The sequence below is a fragment of the Schistocerca cancellata genome, chromosome 6 (assembly GCF_023864275.1).
Source record: "Schistocerca cancellata isolate TAMUIC-IGC-003103 chromosome 6, iqSchCanc2.1, whole genome shotgun sequence".
NCBI lineage: Eukaryota > Metazoa > Arthropoda > Insecta > Orthoptera > Acrididae > Schistocerca > Schistocerca cancellata.
Genome location: NC_064631.1, coordinates 439,682,048 through 439,706,906, shown reverse-complemented (window position 1 = coordinate 439,706,906; position 24,859 = coordinate 439,682,048). Strand labels below are relative to the sequence as shown.

The following is a 24,859-nucleotide window of genomic DNA, read 5'->3' as shown; positions in this document are numbered from 1 at the left end:
AAGCGTTGCATACTTAAGAAAATTTCTAGTGCACCCATAACCGAAAGTTTGTGACGAGAGTAAACTGCCAATAAAGTCTTTGGTAGTGAGGTATGGGCCATACGAAAACCATAAAAATAGGGAAGAAGCGTGCTGAGAATAAGAAGAGGGGAGAAGGAGACAGACAGATAACAGAAGGGAGGAGAACTGTAATTGTCTTGGTGACTTATAAAACTCTGTTGGGTATGGTCATATCAGTTACAGAGCTACCGCTCGCGACTGAGATTTTCGCGATAATCTTAAAAAAAATATATATATGCCACTGGAGAGCTATCAAAACTAGTTTCACTTGTAATTTTCGACTCGGCCGTCTCTGGACCAGTGTCCCATATCTCAGTAGAGAATTACCGAATGAGGCAGTCTAGCTGGTAGGACACTGACCTCATATCCTGGAGGATGGAGCTGCTCTGTCCGGCCATCCTGATCCGGGTTTTCCTGAACCGCTAAGGCAAATGATGGGATGGTTCCTTACTCTAGGCCACTGCCAAACACCTTTCCTATCCCCATAGGCTACCTGTTCAATCCTCTTAAAGAACGTTGTGTATGCTGCATGTTATATTTTGGCCTATTTATTGGCTTTGACAAATTTTATATCATTGTGAGATGCTCCTGGGGGATGAATAAAGAAAAATAAAATAAAATATTTCATTTACTTAATACGGCTTGGATAAGGCTGGAGATGATACGATATTAGATACTGCCCCGATTGAGCAATAAATGTGTATCTTGAAGATACGCGGGACACACTTCTTGCACATACCGTGGGTCGTAAAAATGTCGGATTTAAATCGGTAAATTTTTGAGAAATACAGAAGAAATTAGTGAAAAGCATAGGTTATTACATACTCAATTTGTTTAAATAATGTGGCTGAACTACTACACCAGTTACACTTATTGACACTGTAACGATATTAATTTTAAAAAAAGCTTTAAGAGCAGCTAATAATATTTTAGAGGAACCAATTGTCATTAGAATTTTGTTTGGCTTAACACCCAACAAACTTGTTTCAGAGCATTTGCTCACTTGCAAAATGATGGAGAACAAGCGACTAGTTCGCTGTTAGTTTCGTATTCTATAATTTATATCGTCTTCCGAAACGTATCCTTGCGTATCATGGCTTTTACGCTCCTTTTAGTACAGCGGCCTTCGCACGTTGTTTTCCTGCGAGCACGAAAGGTAATCTGCCGCGCCGTTAGCAATTCCCTTATTAAAACTGGGCGATGAATGGAAAATGTGTGATTTTCATCTATAGTAATGGAAAAAAGCAGTGATTCCGCTGCTTGTGACGTTATCACAATCAACTCGAACGCAATGACAACTGTCGCGCTTTGTTTAGAGCTACAGCTGTTCGCAGAATGCCGCTTGTGTATCAATGCGCGTTGTGATCTTGACTGAAGCGGTATTTCTGTCAGGCGGCAGCACTATCGCTTAGCAGTGCCGCAGTAGCCGTTGTGGCTGGCGTTGGCAGGTTAGGGATTTTCTCTGAGCTCTTGCTCAGCTGCTATTGTTCGTGTGCGACAAAGTTATCTTTTCGGAGTTATTTTACGTGACGCGTTCGTGTGCTGACGCGTCGCGCCGAAAAGTAATTGGCGCAAGACGAGCTCCAAGTACTGAGGAGAGTTTGAGAAAGTTTCTGTGACTACGTAACAGAAAGCACGAGAGAACAAAAGCTGGCAGCCATTGCTGTGGGGATCTGCTCAGTCGCAGTGTAGAAACTGGAGTTTTGGGGACTGGCGAAATATCCCCCCTTTAAAATTTTGTGGTGAACATAATTCGTGACAAAATTGGACTGTGTTATACAAATTTAAAATGGCGCAGCAACCCACAAGCAGTGCAGTTAGAGCCCTTGCGCTTGAATACAAGAGCTTACAGGAAGAACCAGTCGAAGGCTTCAGGGTGAAACTTGTTAGAGAAGAAAATATGTTCGAATGGGAAGTTGCGATATTTGGACCCCCAGAGACTCTTTATCAGGGTGGATACTTCAAGGTGAGTAGTGCTGCGATCATAACATTGAACTACAGTGTGTTTTTCAGATATTTGTCTGCAGTCAGCTTGTACATTTGTTTAGACATTTATTACTACGTGGTACAGAGAATAATATGGTTAAGGAAACCTGAATACGGAAGTTGTTCACAGTGGCTTCCAACAGCACCATTAATCGTATAAAATAGTGTTCTTGTAATTTGGAAGGAAAAGAGTAAAAGATTCGATTATTTGTTGCTGAAAGGCTCACATTTTACCGAACGTTCTGTTGAGTTAGGGGCGGTGACATGGTTTTAGACGTACATTGAAGTTTCATTATTATTTCAGAACAATGCACTGTATAAAGTCACATCGGTTTTCTTTTGCATCGTATGCACTTCAGGGTAAGAAGAGAGTGCGTTTCTTATGTTACGCTGATGTGACTCGTTGCCAATAGATATCTGGTGTATCAAGTTAATATTTTGTTGAAACTCTACTTTTGGGACGCAGTGGCAATTCGTAACACGCGGTCATCGTGATTTAGGCTTTACGTGCTTTCCGTAATTCACTGTAGTCGATTGCAGAATTCACTGCTGCAGAGGTCATGACCGATTATATTCTCACCCTTGTCCAATACGAGTTTGTCCCATCTGTAATGACTGCGGTGGACGTTTAATAATAACTATTTTTCCTTGGAAAAAGAACACGGCCGATTTCCTTCCTCGATCTGAACTTATGCTCCGTCGCTAATGACCACGACGTCGACCAAACGTTAAACCACAATCTTGTTTATTTAATGCCGTGTTATCAAGAACTAGTCAGTAAGATTTGATTAGGTTCGTGACCTTAATTTTCTTTAAAAAAGTTTAATAGTTTAGGAACTATCACTTCTAATAAGCAAAGTATTGTTATGACAACCCAGCGGTCAATTGCATGGAGAACGCAGTGATACGTATATAATACGTCCACTTTCCCATAATAAACTGACGAATGTACAAGAAATACAAACAAGAGCAGAGGTAGAATATTTTGATAATTTCCCCTTTGTGTACATTTTCCAGTTCGCTAAATATATTTCTGCCCATAACATATTTGTATTCCAAGGTACCTTGCAAGGATCAGGAGCTCTTCGCTGTTGAATTCTCACAATGTAGTGCTTTAATCGGCTGCTGACACTACTGAACTGTCGAATGTAGATCTCATTATGTTATATAAATTACGCTGTAAGGGAAGACGAGTGATTTGATACATCATTAACACCACTGAATGGTTCACCTGCAGCTTAAAATTACCATTACAGTAGCATTTCATTTGGTGATCATCCGAGACAATAAAATAGTTTGAAACATTCGGACAATCCTGCAGACTGCCATAAATAACTAATTTTTCAGTACGAGGGGAAAAAAGTAAAGAGCGTTAAAAACCTCATAGGTATACGAAGGTAAAATAAATTGGCTTGGACTTGTATTTGCAATTCAGTGTGTAGTAACTTATAGAGGCTTGTGGACAACAATGAAGGATTTTTCAGTATGTGAAATATACAGTCAACTGATTGCATTGCAAGGGTATCTTTATTCGAAGGAAAGACGCGTAAATAACCTAACGTTAAAATTGTAAACACAAGTGATGAGCTAAAGAGCTCAAATCAAAAAGTAGAAAATATGGAATAAAGTCCTGCTTGGAAACAGTTCATCCATTTGTTCACTCACTTTAACTGATTCCTTCGGTGAAACCACTACTAGTCCCACCAAAAGTCCTGGACCCTTGGTAATGGTTTCTTTCTTAGGGTTGACTCACAGGAGCAGCGAGTTAACAACAGTCATTGGACTAAAGTGGTATGTTAAGGCCAGCAGTTGCTAAACCAAATTGTTAGATTTAATAGGCTGTGATGGGGTCTCATTTAAACATGTCTAATGCCTGCCTTTATAACAACCCATACCTGTTCAACAGTATTACTGTTGGCAGGGAGGACTTTATTCTATATTGAATACTTTGACTTGAGCTCCTGAGCTCATTATGTATGTTTACAATTTTAGCATCAAGTAATTTATGTGACTTTCTTTCTTGAGAAGATACTCTTTATGGTACTGAAAACTTGTCACTGTTTTTACAGCAAACTTGTGCAACCAGTTGGCTGTGTATTTCATATATTGAAAACTGTAGCTGTCTGCCATTCTTGAAATTGTGTTTGTTGATATTTGTCATAAGTTGTTATTGTTTGAAGTTTGGGAATTAAACACTTGTTTAGATGTGACAGGGACCATGAAAGTAAACATACACTGAGTGTGGCACACAGAAGAGAAATTGGAACAATCAAAATGACTTAACAGATACTGTTTTTTACACTGCAACATTAAAACATACATATGATTCTGCAATGGCAGTACTAGTTCGTTGTCTATGCCACAGTATCATTGTTTATAAAAATGTGTTGTCATACCCTTATTTGTGTGTTTACAGAAGCATGTTCATGCTCTTTATTTTTTACTTTGCGTTGTAATTTATGAACAAATCCTACATAAAATTAGTTTTTTCATTTCATCCCTGTAAATTTTTCATGCCATTCTCAGAAATTGAGGACATTAAGAAATAACACACAGAATAGTGATAAGAGCACCAACCATTTCTGCACTTCATCTTTACAGTTCCCCTGTGTAGTACTTTGCAAATTGTTTCCTGCCACATTCATTTTTGTTCTTGGATATTGTTTCAAAATGACATGTCTTGAATTGATACCTATATCTCTTCACCTTTTTAGCATGTTGTGCATAACAGAACATTTATTAATACAAGATGAAGTGTCGATGCCAAGACGAAAGAAATCTGACACTAGTTGTTTGCGAGGAAGTTCATAATTCTCAGATTGTTGGGTTTTGTTTCAACGATAGTGACAGTGTAACTAAAATTTATACACCTAAGAAAAAATTTAGTGTTGAAAAATGGGTTTACATGTTGTAACAATAAAATTACTGAGAACTCCACAATTAAAGTTGAGATGTATGTTTCCTTTAAAAAGAACTTTAACTGAGTTGTTACTTTTTGTGACATTCTTGCTTCTTAAATATTTCAGAGAAGTGAGTTTTCAGCTTGAAAGTAGCAAATATAGGAGTTAATTCCTTCCTAGCAACATTTGGTAAAGTCTGCTTACCACCATTCAACCCTGTTTCACCTGCCACAAATCGTGGAAAATTGTGTCCTTTGGAAATAGAGGTCCATTAGTCCAGTAAATAGAGGAAGCGTCACTCTAAAGGTTAAAATAAAGTAATTTAAAAAAATCTACGATAAGGATGGCAGTTCAGTCTAGGTATTGCCACCTGTCTCTCCTTCTCACCCCTTACCATTTTCTGGAATTATTTGTCAAAAAACTAGTGTTCTTCACAATTTGTTTCAATCAAACTTTTCTGCAGTAGCCTCCAGATGAGTTTCAGCTGTTTTGTAGAAAGGGTGAGGCTGCATGGTCTCTCTGTGATATGCTTAGAAGCTTCCTTCACCTCCTTTTTTTTTGTATATTATGTGATTCTCATTTTTGTTTTTAAGTAAACAACAACAATATTCTGCTTCACATTGTTATTTTATGATACGTTAAGTGGATTTCAACAGCTTATTTCAATGTTTAACTTTCAAGAGAGAGAATGTTCGACAATTGTCAAGGGAGGTAGACAAGCTGCAGGAGTTGCAAAAAACAATGAATTTAGTAGGTGAGCTGTAAAGATTTTGGTATAATAGGCAGCATCATGCACGGACACACAATTTGCGGCTGGTGTAGATCATTTTCACACACAAACTGCACTATGTACTGTGTTCACTGTTTAGGTTGATAGCATAGTACTAGGATTAAATGAGGTGACTCAGTGATAATTGGCATTGGAGTCTTATTTTGGAGACGTGAGATGAATAATTTTTACTTTGGGTTGTTTTTATTTGGATTTGATGTTTTCCTATGGCACTGAAGCAAATATTTTAAGACTTTCATAAAGGAATCAGACACCTCTTCTCTTTTTGCAAATTTGCTGATGTACGGCCCCTAATGCCATTAGTGTAATACGTGAATGACTATTACCATGTCTGTGTTTTTCCAGTGTCTTTATTTTCACATCACAATGCCCTTCAGATATGCATGCATGTCTGAAGGAACAGACATTGTTCTGACGATTACAGCTGCCTCAATAGGCTAAAATAACAATGAAATATTGGTTCTCTGTGTGTGAGAATGAAAAAAATGTTCAAACGTAAGTGTTGTGGACTTTGTGAAATGTGGAAGTTTGGCTAGGTCCGGAGATGTTAAGTCGACTGCTCGCAATAAGCAGGAAAATCCGCGTTTGAGTCGCGGTTTGGTACAAATCTTAGTCACAAGCCGCTGACTTCAATCCAAATTTGTAAAATTCGAATCCATTTCACATCAGTGTAAGCTATTACTCTCTTCCTTTTTAGAACTTGCTTATGTATGGATGAAAAAGATCTATTTGCAACATAAACTGAACGCAAGGTAAGCTGCCATTATATAGATTAGCTGTTAGGCTTCCCAGTAAGATTCTATAATCTAAGAAAAAAAGGAAGGAAGGACTGTTTCTGTTCGTTTCATTCAGTTGATTGCGCCATTTAAAATCTATTACTTAATACAAGAAATGGACAATGCTAATGTAGTTTCTTTTTCGTTCACTTTGAAAGATTATTAATAGGCACTTTCTCGCCTACACAGTTGATCCCAGTTGATGGCCGTTGTGTGGGAAGGTATGGAACAACATATTTTTCAGAAACTGGATAACTGTTAGCCTAACGTATGTAACATGAATGAAAAACAGATAATCACTGAATTCGGAGGGTACAGTATCTTATATCGTTAAGATGATGCGTGAAGAAAGAAAATCAACAGCCACTTGCTCACTCTTGAGATGAGTAAAAACATACACGAAAATAAATTTGCCGTGCGTATTTTTGGTTGCTGGGTGAAGCGACAAGTAAGTTACAGCCGTAAAGAGTACCTTGCGAATGCGGTTGTTGGTACGCGTATGTTATCGGCCTTGGCTCGGTGCTGTCTTGTGCCATCCGTGCAGCGGGCCGTCCCGTTAATACTAGTACATTGGCCGCGTGCCAGGTGACGGCGGTACGACCCGCCTGCGTGACTGATACAGAATAATATGATTCTTCGTCATAGATTTCCACATCGAAATTGGAGTAAGCTAAGCCTTCGGCTTACATACGAGCAACGCCCATTCTGTTATTTTTTCGACATTTAGTTCCCTTTACGGTTTTCGAGACATATTTTCTTATTTCGTCAGCAATGCGCTACCTACTGCGTCTCCGTTTTTGTACAAGCCTAGTGCTCGCTTAATTAATTTTTTGCATTTTTGTCAGTATTACTGTAGCAATTTTTTAAAAATCTTTTATAAACACTTTTGAAATAACATTACTTGTATTTAGAACCATATTTTATAATAATACGCGTCATGCAAATCAATTCTTTTTAGAAAATGCGGTAATCGTTGACCGCTTTACCGTAGGCCATAGTTACAGAAACACAAAAAAGAAAATTTTGAAGTCATAAAAGACAGAAAACTGCTACTAACCAACATAAAAACGCACATTCTTCATGACATAATTGAACTGTACAAAACGTTATAGAGCTACGCCATACCACAGAAACACTAAGAAGCTAAATGTTCAAAATGATTTTTTTTAAGTAACGTAACAGTAACACATGAGTAGTTTCTATTGAAACAATATTTTTTAATATTATATGTCTTATTTTGGTCTTCCGTTCTACCCTCTCAGGACTGATGTTTCCACAGGCGCATGGGAAAAAACACACGTTTTGTAGGTGTCATGTCTAATCAGTGGTAAGTTTACAACTGTACCTTAAGAAGTACAGGTCCAGTAATAAGGTACTAAAAATGCTCTTGCCGTCACAGCCAAAACTTGCGATGTATATACTGATGGCAACCCAAGAAAATCGACGATTCTTCTACCTTGCTAGTATTCATTCTCAGCGACCTTTATAAAAATTCAGCAGGCTGGTCCAAGAAAATGGCCCCTCATGTTAAGAGGACGGCGAAGTTACCTGCCTTAAAATCCAATTTTGACTTTTCATTGGTTTTAATGAGTTCAGGTGGATAGAATGATAGATTTTTTTGCAAGGTCGCTTGCCTATTTGAGTACGCGTTCAAAAGGGAGTAAAATCTTTTATTCTCGTGTTGCTTTCTCCATTCTCAGCCTTCGAGAACCTAACATTGTAATCATCTATACTGCGTCTGACGCGATAATTGAGTCATACGCATAGTGGTAGGGAAATAGGTTTAGTTTAGCAGTGTGCATGGAATATGAAATGGCCTTCGTCTTATCCTTCTTGGAACTTTTGCATTAGCGTACACTGAAGTACTATCATTCGCTAGCCTTGCACTGAAAAGATGTTCACTTGGGACGGTAGTGAGAATATATCGATTGAATTATGCTGCCGTATGACACCTATTCTCTCTTCATGCTGCTTGCCATAATGACTTTTACTATAGCAAACTGATAACCATGATATCTCAATTTGCACATATTGCTGTTAGGTGTATTAGTTGTTACATAACTGACAAACTGCACAAATTGGCTTGAAGGGCAAAGGTCCCGAGTTAGTCTCGGTCCGGCACACAGTTTTAATCTGCCAGGGGAAGTTTCATATCAGAGCACACTCCGCTGCAGAGTGAAAATCTCATTCTGAGAACTCTTTTCGGTTTCCCTGTTTTAGATGGTGCCTTCAGTGATATCAGTTTTTTCAACGTTGGATTTTCATTTCTAGTGAACTTGACAAATGATGAAACCTTACTCTCAAAGCTTCCTGAGTGATATCTTTTATTTGCAAGGCTGAGTACAGCATGTTTCAACATACACCTTCGATGACGATCAGAATTCCAGATTGTGAAAGGACTCCGTTATCTTCGGACACCTAGTTCTTGATTGCAACTCTGCTGTAATAACGTGATGATAAAACCGCCGTTCATTGCCTGTTACACTTCTCATCCACAGAGCCGCGCCAATTTTGAAGTTTCAGGGCATTCAACAAACTTCTGTGGCAGACGTTACAAGAGGGGCGTTGTGCATCACGGAGAAGTTACCACCGAAATGTCGAGAGATCATTTTCTGGGAAGAGCCGGTCAACATATTACTTCCATATACATCTCTAGAAATAATCATAATGAGAAATTAGAGCGAATACAGATGTTCACCGACAGTCCTTTGCCCCACGCACCATTCACGAGTGAAGCAGGTAATGGAGGATCAGTTAGTGATACCAAAATTACCCTCCGCCACTCACCATTAGGTGGCTTACGGAGTATGATGTAGCTATTCGACACTAAGAAATACATGCCGCTCTCAAGGAATTTGGTATCCCAAAATGAGTACAGCTTACTGACATTAATGTAGTCGTACGCCATAGTATTAATAGCTGGTTCTTACTACCTTGAGGATTTCCTCTCTTTTGTGATATACTCCAGCCTCTCTCACATAATCAACGATTATCATCGAAACTGAATTTGCCACTCTGAAGCTCTCAGAAACTTGTAGACAAGGTAAAGTGAAGAGTACAGTCTTGATGCAGAGGAGGAGATTTCCTCGAAAGTCATCCACCTCCCACAAAAACATTTTTTTTTTTTCTTTCAGTGGTGAGAAATGTTTTCCTCTTCGCTGACCAGACTTCTAAAGCAAATGTAATAGGAACAACAAAACCTTTACTTGCAGTAAATGTTTGAATAGGATCACATCTTTTAAACGAACTTGGTAATTGTAAAATCTTTATAGCCTTTCGTATGCGATAGAGGCCTATCTAGTTCTTCCATTTGGGACCATATAAAACTTAGGCCCTCACTTCTTAGGCAATACTGAGACTCTGTATGTTATCACCTCTCATTATACATGCTTGGACTTGGCGTCTTGCCGGTCGGAGTGGCCGAGCGGTTCTAGGCGCTTCACTCTGGAACCGCGCGACCGGTACGGTCACAGGTTCGAATCCTGCCTCGGGCATGGATGTGTGTGATGTCCTTAGGTTAGTTAGGTTTAAGTAGTTCTAAGTTCTAGGGGACTGATGACCTCAGCTCAGATGTTAAGTCCAACAATGCTCGGAGCCATTTGAACCATTTTGAACTTGCTAGTCGTCTTGTAAACATTAATTCCTTACCCAAATGATACATTGACTTCCTGGTTGAATTATCTTGTAATTCTGCATAATATTCATAGATGAGGCGTCAGAGAATTTTTATCGATTTCCAGTACACAAGAAGCGTCCTTTTCGCCTACAGTTGACAAGTTTACAAACGAAGTTTCACTGACGTCTTTCGGGTTACTGGAAGGTCTTTCCTTTGACTCGTTTCCTGACCTGTGTGCTGTCTAATACATAGTTGTTGAAGCCATGGTACAATATGTTTTCAATGAGTATAAAAACTTCGTTCTGCATAAACGTTGTACAGTTGTATAAAACCAAACCACTTTCCCATCTCAAATTGTTTGAACAAATCATCGCTACTCCTTTAGTCATTGCTCATGTTTCGCAGTCCTTACTTCCATCCATCTCGATATAATGTTTATGAAGTCTGACAGGAACTCTGCACCGGGTCGACGTTCTCGGACAACTTAGCAATATGCTGTGCAAGCCACATCCGTGGAAGGGTTTCGTTTTTCTCATCGTGCCTTACCAAACACATTCTTGCTCTTCGTCCTTTCTTACATGTAGGTTGGTGCGGCCGTTGCCGTTCCACTTCGTGAAGAATAGCAACGCGTGTCAGCGTTTGAATGGCTGGCATAGCTTTTGTTTAGAGTTGCGTGTTACACGCGAATGAGACGACGGAAGATTAGGGCGTGTATTGTATTGTTCTGATGGTTCCTGAATATCATGTGCCACTAACTAGTTAGGTGATGAATTACGTACTAGGCACGACAAAGAGCTCTATGGTTTGTGCCTAGAGCCCTTTGAGAATGAAAACGTCAGTCTGTAGTGGAGTTAATGTAACGTTACGCTGGGTAACGGCTTTCGGTAATCAGAACTGTTCATGTGCACTGTGACATGTTGCTAAATTGCTCGCATAAAATATACCCTTGGAAATAAGACATTTCATGACCCGTTTCGTGATGGACCGTCACTCTGTATAGTCCTGTTTTTTTGCCAATTTATGAATTCCTGGAATACAAGGCAGGAAGTAAACCAGAAGCAACACAAAGTCTAGTCAAGTCTGCATAATAGTTGTAGATGCCGCGAAAAACAAAACTATGGCGGAAACAGTAGGATTAGAGTAAGTTAGGCCAGCCTGCACTGATTTCCACGATGTCCCAAAACGTTTCAGGCGAAAAAGTCGTGATTCTTTCGAAAAACATAAGGCACTCCTTTCCTGGTCCACTTTCCTCGTTGAAAATAGGTGTTAATTTTGTTTGGTTAGTTGCTTTTTAACTTGAATTGAATAAGTCTTTTTCTTTCTTTGCTCAGTTCGTTGCGTGCCTTAAGCAATAGATGCACGCTATTCGCTCCACATAGCTGAAGGTATTGCATCAGACATACACTACGGAACGTGTCGGGGACCACATCGTATGTGATATTAAAGGGAGTGAGTGATCTTTACGAGCTCCCGTAGCACCCCACTTCATTTTTCTTGGCTATTTGTTTTTTGGAGACCTACACTACAACACAGAGCATAGAATGATCCTTTGCGAATCAGGAAGTTGGACCAACCCAAGAGTGGTTCCCGCGCTGGAATAATGACAGTTGGTTTGTTTGGTAGACGGTTCAGCCTGTGTGTATTTTGTTTTCGAGCACATTTCTTTGTCGCTCAAGCAATATCTAAGGGTTTCTACCGTTTCTCCGTTAAGATTTAAAGTCTTAGCAAGGACAGAGATGAACTAGCTCAGTTGGAGACAGGAGAAAACAAAATGCGAAAAGGGAAATGAGAATACACGAATCACAAAAATTAAGATTTTACTTCCCACTCATTCAGCTTACATAATTATTCCCGTTCGGCATTTCAGAACATACATATATACGTACACAATATGTTTAATGTTCTAATTTCACACTTGGTATCACGGCACGCAAGTCTTTCAGAGCGAACAGTTCTCCACAATATACCTTATTGTCTGTTGTTCAGCATCACGCAAACGGGTGGCACGTCACAACCACCCTACTCTTTCAAGATGTGGCCATATTTCCCTCGTCCCGTTCGGATGCTGTTGTCTTGACTATTCGTAACGGGGAAGATCAAACTCTGTGCAGGCTTCGTAGTTTTGTTTTGAATTAGGTGAGTGTTCTGTGTGAATGTCCATTCTAGCGTTTTTTCCACTTCAGTGACATCGAAAACGTTTGTGACCTGAAGATCAATCCATGGTGGCATGCGTGACTTCTGAGATCCGGAGGAACAGTATTACTTCAAAGACCCCAGGTTAGACTCAATTATGTTCATTTTGACGAAGATGCTTTTAAACTTGTTTGAACTAATGCGGACCTTAATGTAGGCTGGGAAGTACTTCGTGAAAGCGCAGTTTACTCCGATCAAGAAACTACAAAGTAGTCCAGCCTCGATAAGTGATGTTTCTGATACATATCGACAAAATATGTCGATAGTTGCGGACTATTGATTTATATACGAATAAAATAACAATTAGCGTGTTATCTGGGCGTGAAACAGCTACCAGATTCTGCTGCTGGATTTTCGTCCACTTGCATTAGTGTGAGCTCTGTGTTAAATTTAGCTGTGTCTGCTGTTGGGATCTGAGAGCGAAGAAGAAATCAATAACAATTATGTTTCTAGGCGTGCATGCCAGCTTTGTGACTCTGCATAAATTTAATGACACCGTAAGAGCCATTGCAAGACAGACGTGAAGATTATACAGGGTGAAAAGTATTTAAACCGACAAACTCTGGGAGGTTGTAGGGGACATCAAAACAAATATTTTTCCCTAATGTCATTTTTTCCTTCGAGGATTATTTAAACCGTTGGAAGCCGTATTACGCTCTTCAGTTGTAGGCAACTGCTGTCCACCAGTGTAGTAGTGCATTGTCTCTGTTTACTAATGGAGCGATACACTTGGCGTGAGTACACTGATATGGTTGGTGAGTACTACAAAGCGCACCACAACGGACGAGCTGCACAGTGGGTTTATCAACAATAATATCCTAATCGCCGTATCCCGCATCATACGACCTTTGATGCTGTGTACCAACGCGTGCGTGAGACCAGGTCATTTAGCAGATTACCTGGACAGGTATGCCGTCGCACGGTAAGAACGCTGCAATTTGAGGAAGCTGTCTTGCAGCATGTGGAGTCGGATTCTTCAATCAGCACTCTTGCAATTGCACGTAACATGGGGACGAATCAAACGAATGTAAGAACAGTCCTTCGAGAGCAATTGTTAGGTCCATTTCACTTACAGCGTGTTCACAACCTGGAACCAGCTGAGTATCCACCCAGAGCACAGTTTTCGCAGTTGTACCTGGAACGATGTGAAATGCATCCTACATTTCCATCCTCTGTGTTTACCGATGAAGCAACGTTCGGGCGTGATGGAGTCTTCAACATGCACAATTCACATGTGTGGAGTGAGGATAACCCACATGCCACAGTTACTAGCGCTCAATTAATTTGTTGATTTAATTAATCTGCCGTCAGAGAAATCTTCCTCTACCGGTTTAAATACTCCTCGTAGGGAAAAATGACATTAGGGGAAAATATTTGTTTTGATGTCCCCTACAACCTCCCAGAGTTTGTCGGTTTAAATACTTTTCACCCTGTAATATAGGTTGCAGTACGTATGCAGAGATGGCTTGAAGAGGCTTGTACAGGAAAGAATAACGTAGAGAGCTGCATGAAAGCAGTCTTCGGACTGAAGACCACCACCACCACCACCACCACCACCACCACCACCACCACCACCATAACAATAAAAAACAGTATATGTATTAACACTGTGTCCCAAGACGAATGGGCAATATTGAGGGATATGAGAGGAACAGTCATTACAAGCGAAAATGTCCAGTAAACATGGGCTCCAAAATTTATACAATAAGAACTATGAGCATTTGATCATCTTGGCTTCCGTGAAACATATCTTCTGAGCAAATGCTCATACCTCTTATGGAATACATTGTAGAGCCCGTTTTTACTTGACTTTTCTGTTTTGAATGGTCGTTTCTGTCATATCCCTGAATATTGACCATTTCCCATGGGACTCCATTTATAACTCGTTGAACATAATCGTTAAATATTGTCAATTTGCGGGATCAAATCGCTTAAACGCCTTCAGGTGTCAGTAGAGATTGTAAACGACTATGTCCCATGACAACCTACACTTCTGCAAACCATTTCGACCAGCAGTTGCAGATTTTAAACGGTGCAGTTGTTAACAGAGGGCATGTGGAGCTGAGTTGAAATCCCATCATAATTTAGGTTTGCTCAGAATGCAACAAACCATGTCTGTTTTATTGCAGTGCCAAAGCGGCTCTTTGGTCTGACAAGACCATTGCTCCAGAGTTTAACAGCGGAGGGCAGACTCGGCGGTAACGGTAGGTGTATGCCTATAAACCGTGTCGATCGCGATAATCGTTTCTTTCCCTCTTTCTGTATCTCATTTATGAAACAGCCTTTCAGCGTGTGGCAATGCATTTAAACTGAAAATTCCTCATATTTTTCCTCCTTTTCCTATGCAGCTATTCCCAGGAGCAGCATTAGATTCATCGTACTAAATCGTCATTATGTTTCTTTATCGTGTAAAGCACAAAAACTCGGGAGGCGACTGGAATACAAACCTTAATAAGAAGGCTGCCCGTCATATTAATCATACCGCTTGGTTGCTTGTAGGCGGATTCTTGGTGGCCTACGCAGACGCCTTACACACACATCTGCGTGGCTTATATAAAAAGGAACTATTTTTCTTGAAAAGAAAATAGTACACCCCTAGGTGTACGTTTTAGAATAACACGAATTCTAGAATAATTGAGAGCGACGGCCTCATAAAAATGGTTGCTGTCGGTGTTCTGACTTTCCTGCATTATGAAAGTGCAACTAAATTTGCAGCGGCGGCAGTGACAATTGATCTATGTCTTTGGAATAACTCCAGCCGTTAACTTAGGTTGACCCTTATGTTCCAAAGAACGTTGTCTATTCACATAGCAGCTGCTTTCTATATTTAAGGTACAGATGTCACAGCGTTCCAGTCCTATTCAAACTTGTCTGTCGTCCACGTCCCCGGCATTACAATGAAAACGGCAAATAGCAAATTTAGTTAAGTGACGTTACCTCTGACACAAAGCGCTGTTTGTACAGCATCTATAATTTTACTGGTTTTCTGCAATAGTCGAGAAGTTAGGAGTAAGTGATGTACTGACGTAAGGGCAGTTATGAAAACTAAGATACGTACAGTGCCCCCCCCCCCCCCCCCCCGCCCCTCCCGGTCGTCGTCTTCGTTGTTGTGTTTTGAGTCTCGGACTAGTGCCAGATAGGCCAGAGTCCGTAAACTGTGATAGCCACAGCAGCTGACACACTCAAGAGCAATAAAATCTAGACAACCGTTGTTGTTCGTCAGGCCGATCCTTCGTCCTGTACACATCGTATCAAAGTAAGCAGGTAGTATGTCCACATCACGTAAACTTAAAACGCTGGCACCATTTGTCCACTTGACTACATTGCCCTCGAATAGCCATTTTGTTAGTCTAAAAGGACTGTACGAATTTCCCATCACCGACCTGATTGATGTTGACGGGGTTTGTAGAGCACAAGCAGGGCTTGAACATATGCAACTCTCAGCCGTTTTCGACAAAATCATGTTCGAAATGTGGGGCGTGCGTATATACCAATGTCTCAAAAGTCATGGGATACTTCCTAATATGATGCCGGACCTCCTGTTGCCCGGAGTAGTGCAGCAACGCGACATGGCGTGGACTTACGTCGTTAGAAGTCCCCAGCAGAAATATCTAGCTATAGTCATCTGTAACTTCGAAAAAGTTGCCGTTTCAGGATTTTATCCACGAATTGACCTTTTAGTTATGTCCGATAAATGTTCGATTGGATTCATGTCTGGCGATCTGGTTGACCAAGTCTTTCGCCCGAATTGTCCAGAATGTTCTTCAAACCAATCACGAACAATTGTTAAGTGACATGACGCATTGTCCTCCATAAAAATGAAGTCCATTAATGGCTGGAAATGGTCTCCAAGTAGCCGATTTATTTATTTAGCGTATGTGGTTTTCTAGTACAAATGGTTTCATGTTTAAATACATACAGACAGATAAACATAAAATCAACATACATTATAACACACAAATAATGTCACGTCTTATGGACATTCAATTAAGTATAAAGTAGGCATACACTGGTTGTTACAATAAGGTATCTTGTCATAGATAAGGTAAAATTATCATAGCCGATCATAAACAATGATCGATTCAGTTGGACCAGAGGACCCAATCCGCAGCATTATGGAGTTACCACCAGGTTGAACAGTGTCCTGTTGCAACCTGGAACCATGGCTTCGTGGGGTCTGCACCACACTCGAATACCACTATCAGCTCTTACTAAAGGAAATCGGGACTAACCTGACCAGGCCACGGTTTTCCACTCGCTTAGGGTCCAATCAATATGGTCGCGAGCCCCGAGGCGCTGCAGGGGATGACTAAAGGCACTACGTCGGTCGTCTGCTGTCATAGCCCATTAACATATTTCGCCGCACTGTCCTGGCAGATATGTTTGTCGTACGTCCCACATTGAGTTCTGCGTTTATTTAACTCATTGTTGCATGTCTGCTTTGATAACAACTCTACGAAAACGCCGCTGCTCTCGATCGTTAAATGAAGGCCGTCGGCCAGCACTTTGTTCATGGTGTGAGCTAATGCCTGAAATTTTGTAATATCGGCACACTTTTGACACTACCTATCCTGGAATATTTAATTCCCAAACGATTTCCGAAGTGGAATGTCCCATGCATCTAACTCCAACTACCATTAGCCGGCCGGTGTGGTCGCAGGTTCGAATCCTGCCTCGGGCATGGATGTGTGTGATGTCCTTAGGTTAGTTAGGTTTAAGTAGTTCTAAGTTCTAGGGGACTGATGACCTCAGATGTTAAGTCCCATAGTGCTCAGAGCCATTTGAGCCATCCAACTACCATTCCGGGTTCAGAGTCTGTTAATTCTCGTCGTGCGGGAAATTTTTTCACATGAATCACCTGAATACAAATGACAACTCTGCCAGTGCACTGCCCTTTCATGCCTTACGTACGCGATTTTACAGCAGTCTGTATATGTGCTTATATCTATCCCACGACTTCGGTCACCTCAGTGTGTAATTCATGTGAGCGCTTGCTTTTGAGGAATTCCGCCGCCGAGAGAGTAAGCGCGTGGTTTCATAAGCTTTCTGGTTCGAAACACGCTGTCAGTATTTGCTTTGTTTCCATTCCAGCCAAAAATGCAGAGAGAAATTTTTGTAAGTCGATTGGAAATAAGACAAAGCGCAAGAACTTTCGATCAAATAAGTACAGTCATTTTATTTGTATTATTGTATCTACATTTGTAACAACTATAATGTGTAACCTACGGAGCACATCACAAATCTGGATGTTACTGTTCGTTGAAAGACGAAAAATAATTCTTCGTGCGACATGTGTGAAATGTAATGAACGCCGAAGTTTTGCGTGGTTCTTTCATTGTGTGTATTGTTTAACATATATGATTTGCATTCGTAAACGGTTCTCGATCATAACACAATTTCGTGGTGTGTTGTTAGAATTACGTGAAAATAAAAAGTACCGACGGCGAGATTCGATCCAGACATCTCGCACTTCTGAAACAAAACGCTTACTTGCTCGGCTGTGGACTCCTTGAATATTACAGACCATACGAAACATACGCTTACAAGCACACCTACAACTTTCAAGAGTATGTTTTCTCGCAAACTATTGAGAGTTGGCGTATTCCTGTTTAAGTATGTTGAAGTGCTAGTCGTGCCCTACACACGCTGTCAGTACGAATTAAATCGGTGAGGGTTCAAATGGCTCGGTGCACTATGGAACTTACCATCTGAGGCCATCAGTCCCCTATAACTTAGAACTACTTAAACCTTACTAACCTACGGGCATCACACTCATCCATGCCCGAGGCAGGATTCGAACCTGCGACCGTAGCGGTCGCGCGGTTCCAGACTGAAGCGCCTGGAACCGCTCGGTCACACGGCCGGCCTAAATCGGTGAGGGGAAGTTCGTATGGTCCCATTGCGAGCGTGGTAAAATGGCCGCCGACAATTGAATGTTTATTAATGGATAGCTTACTTTACATCCAAGCAGCTGATGTTCAAAAGGAAAATGATCAGCACTAATAATATTGGCGATAAAAGAAAGCTTCCAGTTAAATTGGAAGGGGTTTTGGTATTTAGCTTTTGAATATTTGTACGCATCAGGTGTTTTCTTTTGTGTATAACAAAGAAACAGTAATAAACATATTTTCTGTTGTGGATTGGCAAGAGAGCCAACCCACTATGAGAAGAAGCCGAAAGGCACGCGTTTTAGCTCACGCAGGCTGGCGTGAGGTCTGGAACAGGTTAAGGAAATGAGACTAGCAAAAAAAGGACGTAGCTGTGGAATACTTAACTTTAATCCATAAATGGTGAACATCGCTCTTGACGGTACATGTTTTACAGCAACAATAGTAACTGGTAATGGCGCCTTGCTAGGTCGTAGCAATTGACGTAGCTGAAGGCTATGCTAACTATCGTCTGGGCAAATGAGAGCGTATTTTGTCAGTGAACCATCGCTAGCAAAGTCGGCTGTACAACTGGGGCGATGCTAGGAAGTGTCTCTAGACCTGCCGTGTGGCGGCGCTCGGTCTGCAATCACTGATAGTGGCGACACGCGGGTCCGACGTATACTAACGGACCGCGGCCGATTTAAAGGCTACCACCTAGCAAGTGTGGTGTCTGGCGGTGACACCACATTTTCCTCTGATGTGACTCTCACCATATTTTAGCTGTGCTCAGGGTTGTTTCTGCATTTATTTAACTTTCTTTTGAATTTAGCTGTCACTTTGGTCTTACCGACCACCAACACTTCATTATTAGTAGTATTCAGAAACTTATATATTGCCAGAGTTGAAGGTATGCACAGTTTCCTGCGCAGAATAAACCTCCATTCTGCCTCTGTAGAAGAACCATCTAATTAATACTTCTGTTAAATTTGACTACATCGCACTTCTAGTTACGCAAAATAGATACCGACGCCCTGGTAGCTGTGTTCTTTGACTGAGTAAGGCACTCGGTACAGTTCCGCACGCCACTTACTGAACAAAAGTACGAGCGTACGGAACATCAGACACTGTATGTTTGGATTGGAGAGTTTCTAACAAACAGAACGCAAGAAGTCATTCTCAGGGGAGAATCTTTAGATGTATGAGTGACAAGGCGTATCCCAAGGGAGTGTTACTGGTCCATTACTTACCGCGATATGTATAAATGATACAGTAGACAACGTCAGAAGTTCCATGAGGCTTTTCGCGGGTGATGGTGTTACATACAGAGAAATCGCAAAATTTTTTTTAAACAAAATGCAGGAAGACCTGCAGAGGATCGACACTTCGTGCAGCGAATGGTAATTGACCCTCAACATAAACAAATGTAATGTATTGCAAATACATAGCCATTTATTGTATGCTCACACAGTTGCAGAAGTCACTGGAAGCAGTTACTTTCATAAAATAGAAGCACGCGAAATGGGTGATTTAAAGTGGAACAAACATATAAAACGAATCGCAGGAAAGGGAGATGGCAGATGGAGATTCATTGGACGAATCCTCAGGAAATGTATTCAGTCCAGAACGGAGGTAAATAACAAAACCCCCGTTCGACGAATTCTTAAATAATGCTCGTCAGTGTGGAATCCGTGCCAGATATGATTGTTGGAGGAAATAGAAAGGATTCAAAGAAGAGCAGTGCATTCTGTTAGATACATTTAGTAAGCACGAAAGCGTCACGGAGACGAGCAACCAACTCCAGTGGCAGACGCTGCAGGAGAGGTGTTCTGGATCACGGTGAGGTTTACTTTAAAAGTTCTAGAGCGTCCGTTCTCAGAAGAGACAATACATTGCTTACTCCTACGTATACCTCGCGAAAGACTATGAAGATAAAATCAGCAAGATTCAAGCCCACGCGGAGCCTTACCGTCAATTGCAGTTCCCGCGAAACATTCGCGACTGTAACAGGAAAGGAGAGAATTATAGTGGTATACACAGTGCCTCCCGCCACACATCGCAAAGAGGCTTGCGTAGAATAGATGTAGTAATCTTATTTCCAGTAACCAGTACCTGCCCTTGTGCAGCTCTCGAATGATTGACAGTTATCAGAACAGGAGTCGTGTTTCAAATCTGCTGACGAAATCGCCAAAAAAATTGATCAACAACCATAAAGTTGTCCTAGTGCGCATATGGGCATAGGGGCGCGGTTCGTAGCCCGCGTTATGAAAGAACCAGTTATGGCATCTATTGGTGAAGAACATGTAGCTTGTGAGCCTCCTGCCAGAGAGGTCGGTGTGTATGTTAGAATAAAAGGGACGCATGCAAATACAGCTGCTGTTTCGGCTTTACTCATTGCCCTTACGAGACACAGTGGGTTAATCAGAGGAAGTAATCGGGTCAGCTACCAGAAGACTAACATGCACGAAACAATGGGCTTTGTATGTGCGTCGCAGACTGCTTCCCGTTACGGAGCAAACGGTGGAACGGTACAGCGGCCGCCTTCTCGCCTCCCACACCACCCGCTACTGGCAGAGGACGCGTGCCCCGCTGCACTGGCTGTGTTAGTCACTCTGGCCCCAGCCACGTGATCAATACGACGGCGCTCCACGGCCAGCAGCCCACCCTCGCTTTCATCATCCTCATCCATCTCGCGCATTACTCCCTGGTTTGCGCTGCGTCGGGGACTCAAAAGCTGCCCGAAGCGGGTGCAGCAAAATTAACTCTACCGAGTAGAGATCTTCCCGATGTCGTTACACGTACTTCGCAGGAATTAACGAAGACCGTGTATGAAGTATCAAGGAGGAAAGTTTCAGCCTGCGACGAAATGATGCCTGGCATCTAACTAATGGTTACATATACGTATGTCCCTTTACATTACGTTATAGTAGCTCCGGAATCTGCCCGCCGTGGTACTGGTACGTGGAGTGGTATGGGAACAATTAGTAGAGGAGGAGAACATCGGAAAACTCAACCGCTGCATGGCAAAGGAAAAAAAAAATCCTTTTTGCTAGCTTGCTTTCTGTTAGTATTGGATACAGGAGATAAATAACTTTTGGTAATACTATTAGATATTTGATCGATCTCACTCCTTTGCGATTGCGGAATATACGATTGGTACGGGAGGTGGTGTGCTAGTAACTAAGTGAAAATAATTTAAGAAAACTTTGTCAGCAGACATTGTACTTTACACGAACAAAGGAACAGATAAGATAGTGGTGGGAGTCTTACACTGACAGCTTTGAGATTTGTCGTATTTTCCCGTTGCGTTACACTTTTGAATGCCAATATCTTTCACATACGTTATCGCTGTTCCATACTTCCCCAAATGACCGAGTCGGAACAGTGTGCTAGTCTCCGTTTGCCCTTCGATCTGAAGTGGGAAAAAATAGTAATTTTATTGATGTCACCCTTTTCCAGGTCGAGTGGCGACACGGGATAACTGAAGTGACAGATTTCGTGTTTTCATAGGTGGAAGAGTTCCCGTGATTCCGTTTCATCTGTTTTGTAGACGCCATTGTGAAACCAGTTAGTTTCTTCGTCCGATTTAATGGAATATTAAGCTATGAGCTATCCGCTATACGTGCCCTTGACATATTCATGACTTTTATTGTCTGCCGAACTTGGTAGCATGTCATAGGCAGCTGTGATACAAAAACACGTGAAAAACGAATACTATCGAACTACGCATAGTTATTCGTCAGAATAAACATAGACCATACTGGTTAGCAATGTCTGTTGTAGTCTTCAGTTCGAAGACTGGTTTGGTGCAGTTCTCACGCTTGTCTATTCTATACAGGTGGCTTCATCTCCGAATAACTACTGTAACCTATAGTCATTTGAACATGCTTATTGTATCCATCTTTCGGTCTCCTTTTAAAATCCCCGCTCCTCCCCTCACCCTCATCTCTGTTGATAGTTGGTTAACGCCTAGAATTTCCTATCGACAGAGTCCTTCTTTTAGTCAAGTTACGCCGCAGATTTCTTTTCTCTCCAATTTTGTTCGGCAACTTATTCCCATCTAATCCTTAGCATTTCTCTATAGCACCACATTTCAGAAGTTGCTATCTTTTCGTATATGAACTGCTTGTCGTCGGTGTTTCACTTTCGTGCAGGGCTACACTATAGCCAAATACCTTAAGAAATGGCTTCTTAACTCTTACATTTCTCTTCTTTACTTGCCATTGCCAGTCTACCTTTTATATCCTCCCTACCTTGAGTCATCAGTTATTTTACAGCTCAAATAGCAAAACTCATCTCCTACTTTCAGTGTCTCGTTTCCTAATCTAAGTCCCTTGGCATTGCCTCATTTAATCCAACTACATTTCATTATCACTATTGGCTTTTGTTAATGTTTTATCTTATGTCCTCCTTCCAAGAACTGCACATTCCATTCAGTTACTCTTCCAAGACATTTGCTGTCTCTAAGAGAATCACTATATCATCAACTAACTCCAAATTTATTATTTCTTTGTCTTAAACTTTAAGTCGTAGTCCAGATTCATATTTGGTTTCCTTTACTTGTTGCTCAGTGTACAGATTATTCAAGATGTGGATAGGCTACAACTTTCTCCCGATCCCTTCTCAATAACTGCTTTCCTCTCATTTCCTTCGACTCTTACAAAAGCGGTTCGGTTTCTGTACAGGCAATATGTATGCTGAGAAAAAACTGCAGCCCAATTTGCGTAGACGTATTAATCTTTATTAAATATGAGTAAAGCCAAGACTATTGGCAAAATATTTACTGTAGTCTAATATCGGAGACATGTGGACAGTTCTGGTACGCAGATTTGTTCATAAGGAGATAAAAGATTTTGCTTGTAACCATTTAAGTCGGACCTTATCACAACCGCGCTGAGATGTACCAGTGACGCACAGACTTCTCGAAAATAATCTCGGTAGTAGACTGACTCTGTCGTCCTGTTACACATCTTGCCAACTTGCCTTTCACCAACATTCATTGCCAAAATTTGTCTCTTGCCAACAGCTTTCTGTTAGCTCGGAACTAAAGTAGCTGGGATAAACCTTGCTTGTTTTCAGAATTTTTGTTTCCATTGGTATTGAGTATGACACATAGTTTGGAAATACTTCGTCCATGCGGAAATCCCGAAGCAAAGTCACATCACGGTGCGAATTTTGTATCAAACTGCAAACGACACGTAAGCGGGTGGCGACCTGTAAACAAATGAAAGTAGTTTGAAAAGTTATCATTTGTATTTTGATGAGAGAGTGGGGGAGGAGGGAGAAGACTAAGTCGCTTGATTGTGGCTGAAACTGTGTGACCTTGCAAATGAGAAAGCTCTCTTTTAAGCATAGGTTCAAATTGCTTGGAAGCTTATAGCCTTTTGTCAGCGAACTCGTGCAGCTTATTTTAGTGTAAACAAATTTGAAGGTTCCTTATTTTTACAATACGCTCTTTCTCTACCCGACGTAGGGTTCCCAATGCAAGTTAAAAAAAAAAAAAAAAAAAAAAAAAAAAAAAAAAAATTGAACACATGTAGACTTGTGCGATGTCACAAAGTTGCCTCAAATGAAAATCGATTTGCAGAACTGTCTACACAGGAGGATTAAGTCAGAGTATTTGCACATAATTTTCTAATTTATTTCTACAATAGAAATTGGAAATCACATTCTCCAATAGTCATCCGGATTTTTGTAGCGCGTAGCCCATCGATGTACCAGCTTTCAAATACTAAAAAAAAAATTTTTTTAGCAGCAAAACACATTTGCATCGCGACCTTATCGTCAACGGGGATGAGTCGTCTGCGTCTTAAATCATCTTTAAATGGACCCAAAAAAATGCAAATCAGGAGTGTATCCTGGGTACCTCCACATAGAAGTGCATATTGTGAAGAGTTTAATTAAAGATGCGGACGGCGATATGTGGACGCGAATTATCGTGCAAGGAAAGAGCGCCGTTTGGTGTTGCCTTTGTTTCACATTCGTTGCAAAGCATATCACTGTAACATTGACAGTTTACTGTTGGCACCTTCTGCATTTAATGCCACAAATTTAGCCATGTCCCCCCCCCCCCCCCCTCCGCCCAAAAAAAAAGCTATCTGAACTGGAGATGCTGGGTGTTGCTGTTTGCTTTCCATATTTCTGGTCTGTGCGCTCCGATCAAATTGATGAACCCGTGTTCCATTTCCAGTGGTGATCCGTGTCAGAAACATTTCACCCCCATTAGCATGACTGTCCAGTAGCTGTTACAGATCCTGACACGATTACACTTATCCTCATTAATTTGTTTTGGGACCCATCCTGCACAGATGTCACGAAAGGGAAAAGTATTTTAATGATGATGATGCCGTAAACCATGACTTACGCGCATTTGGTTTGCCACTTCATCAACATTTACTCGTCCATCGTTCAAAATAAGGACGAAGACTTTCCAAGGTTTGCATCAATATTGCATGTGACAGGGCATCTTGTTTTTTTTTCTCATCCTTCACGCTTGTTCGGTTGCTTTTGTATTGTTACAAACACTTCGGAGTGGTAAAACATAGCCTTGTATTGTGCCGTAAGGCTTTTGTGGGTTTCATGTCCTGGTACTCTTTTGGGCCACAAAAACAGATTACAGAACGCTGTTCTTCATTTGTACAAACGGAGAGTGGCGTAGCCTTGTTTACTTC

At 41.1% G+C, this 24,859-nt stretch overlaps 1 protein-coding gene across 1 annotated transcript in view; it reads left to right on the top strand.

Moving 5' to 3' along the window:
- The first annotated feature begins 1,459 nt into the window (after positions 1–1,459).
- Positions 1,460–24,859, top strand: part of LOC126190975 (ubiquitin-conjugating enzyme E2 R2) — a 93,950-nt gene continuing 70,550 nt past the window's right edge. Inside the window, exon 1 of the mRNA XM_049931645.1 lies at positions 1,460–2,026. Coding sequence (XP_049787602.1) covers positions 1,850–2,026 — 177 coding nt within the window. The 5' untranslated portion in view covers positions 1,460–1,849. The remainder of the gene's footprint in view (positions 2,027–24,859) is intronic.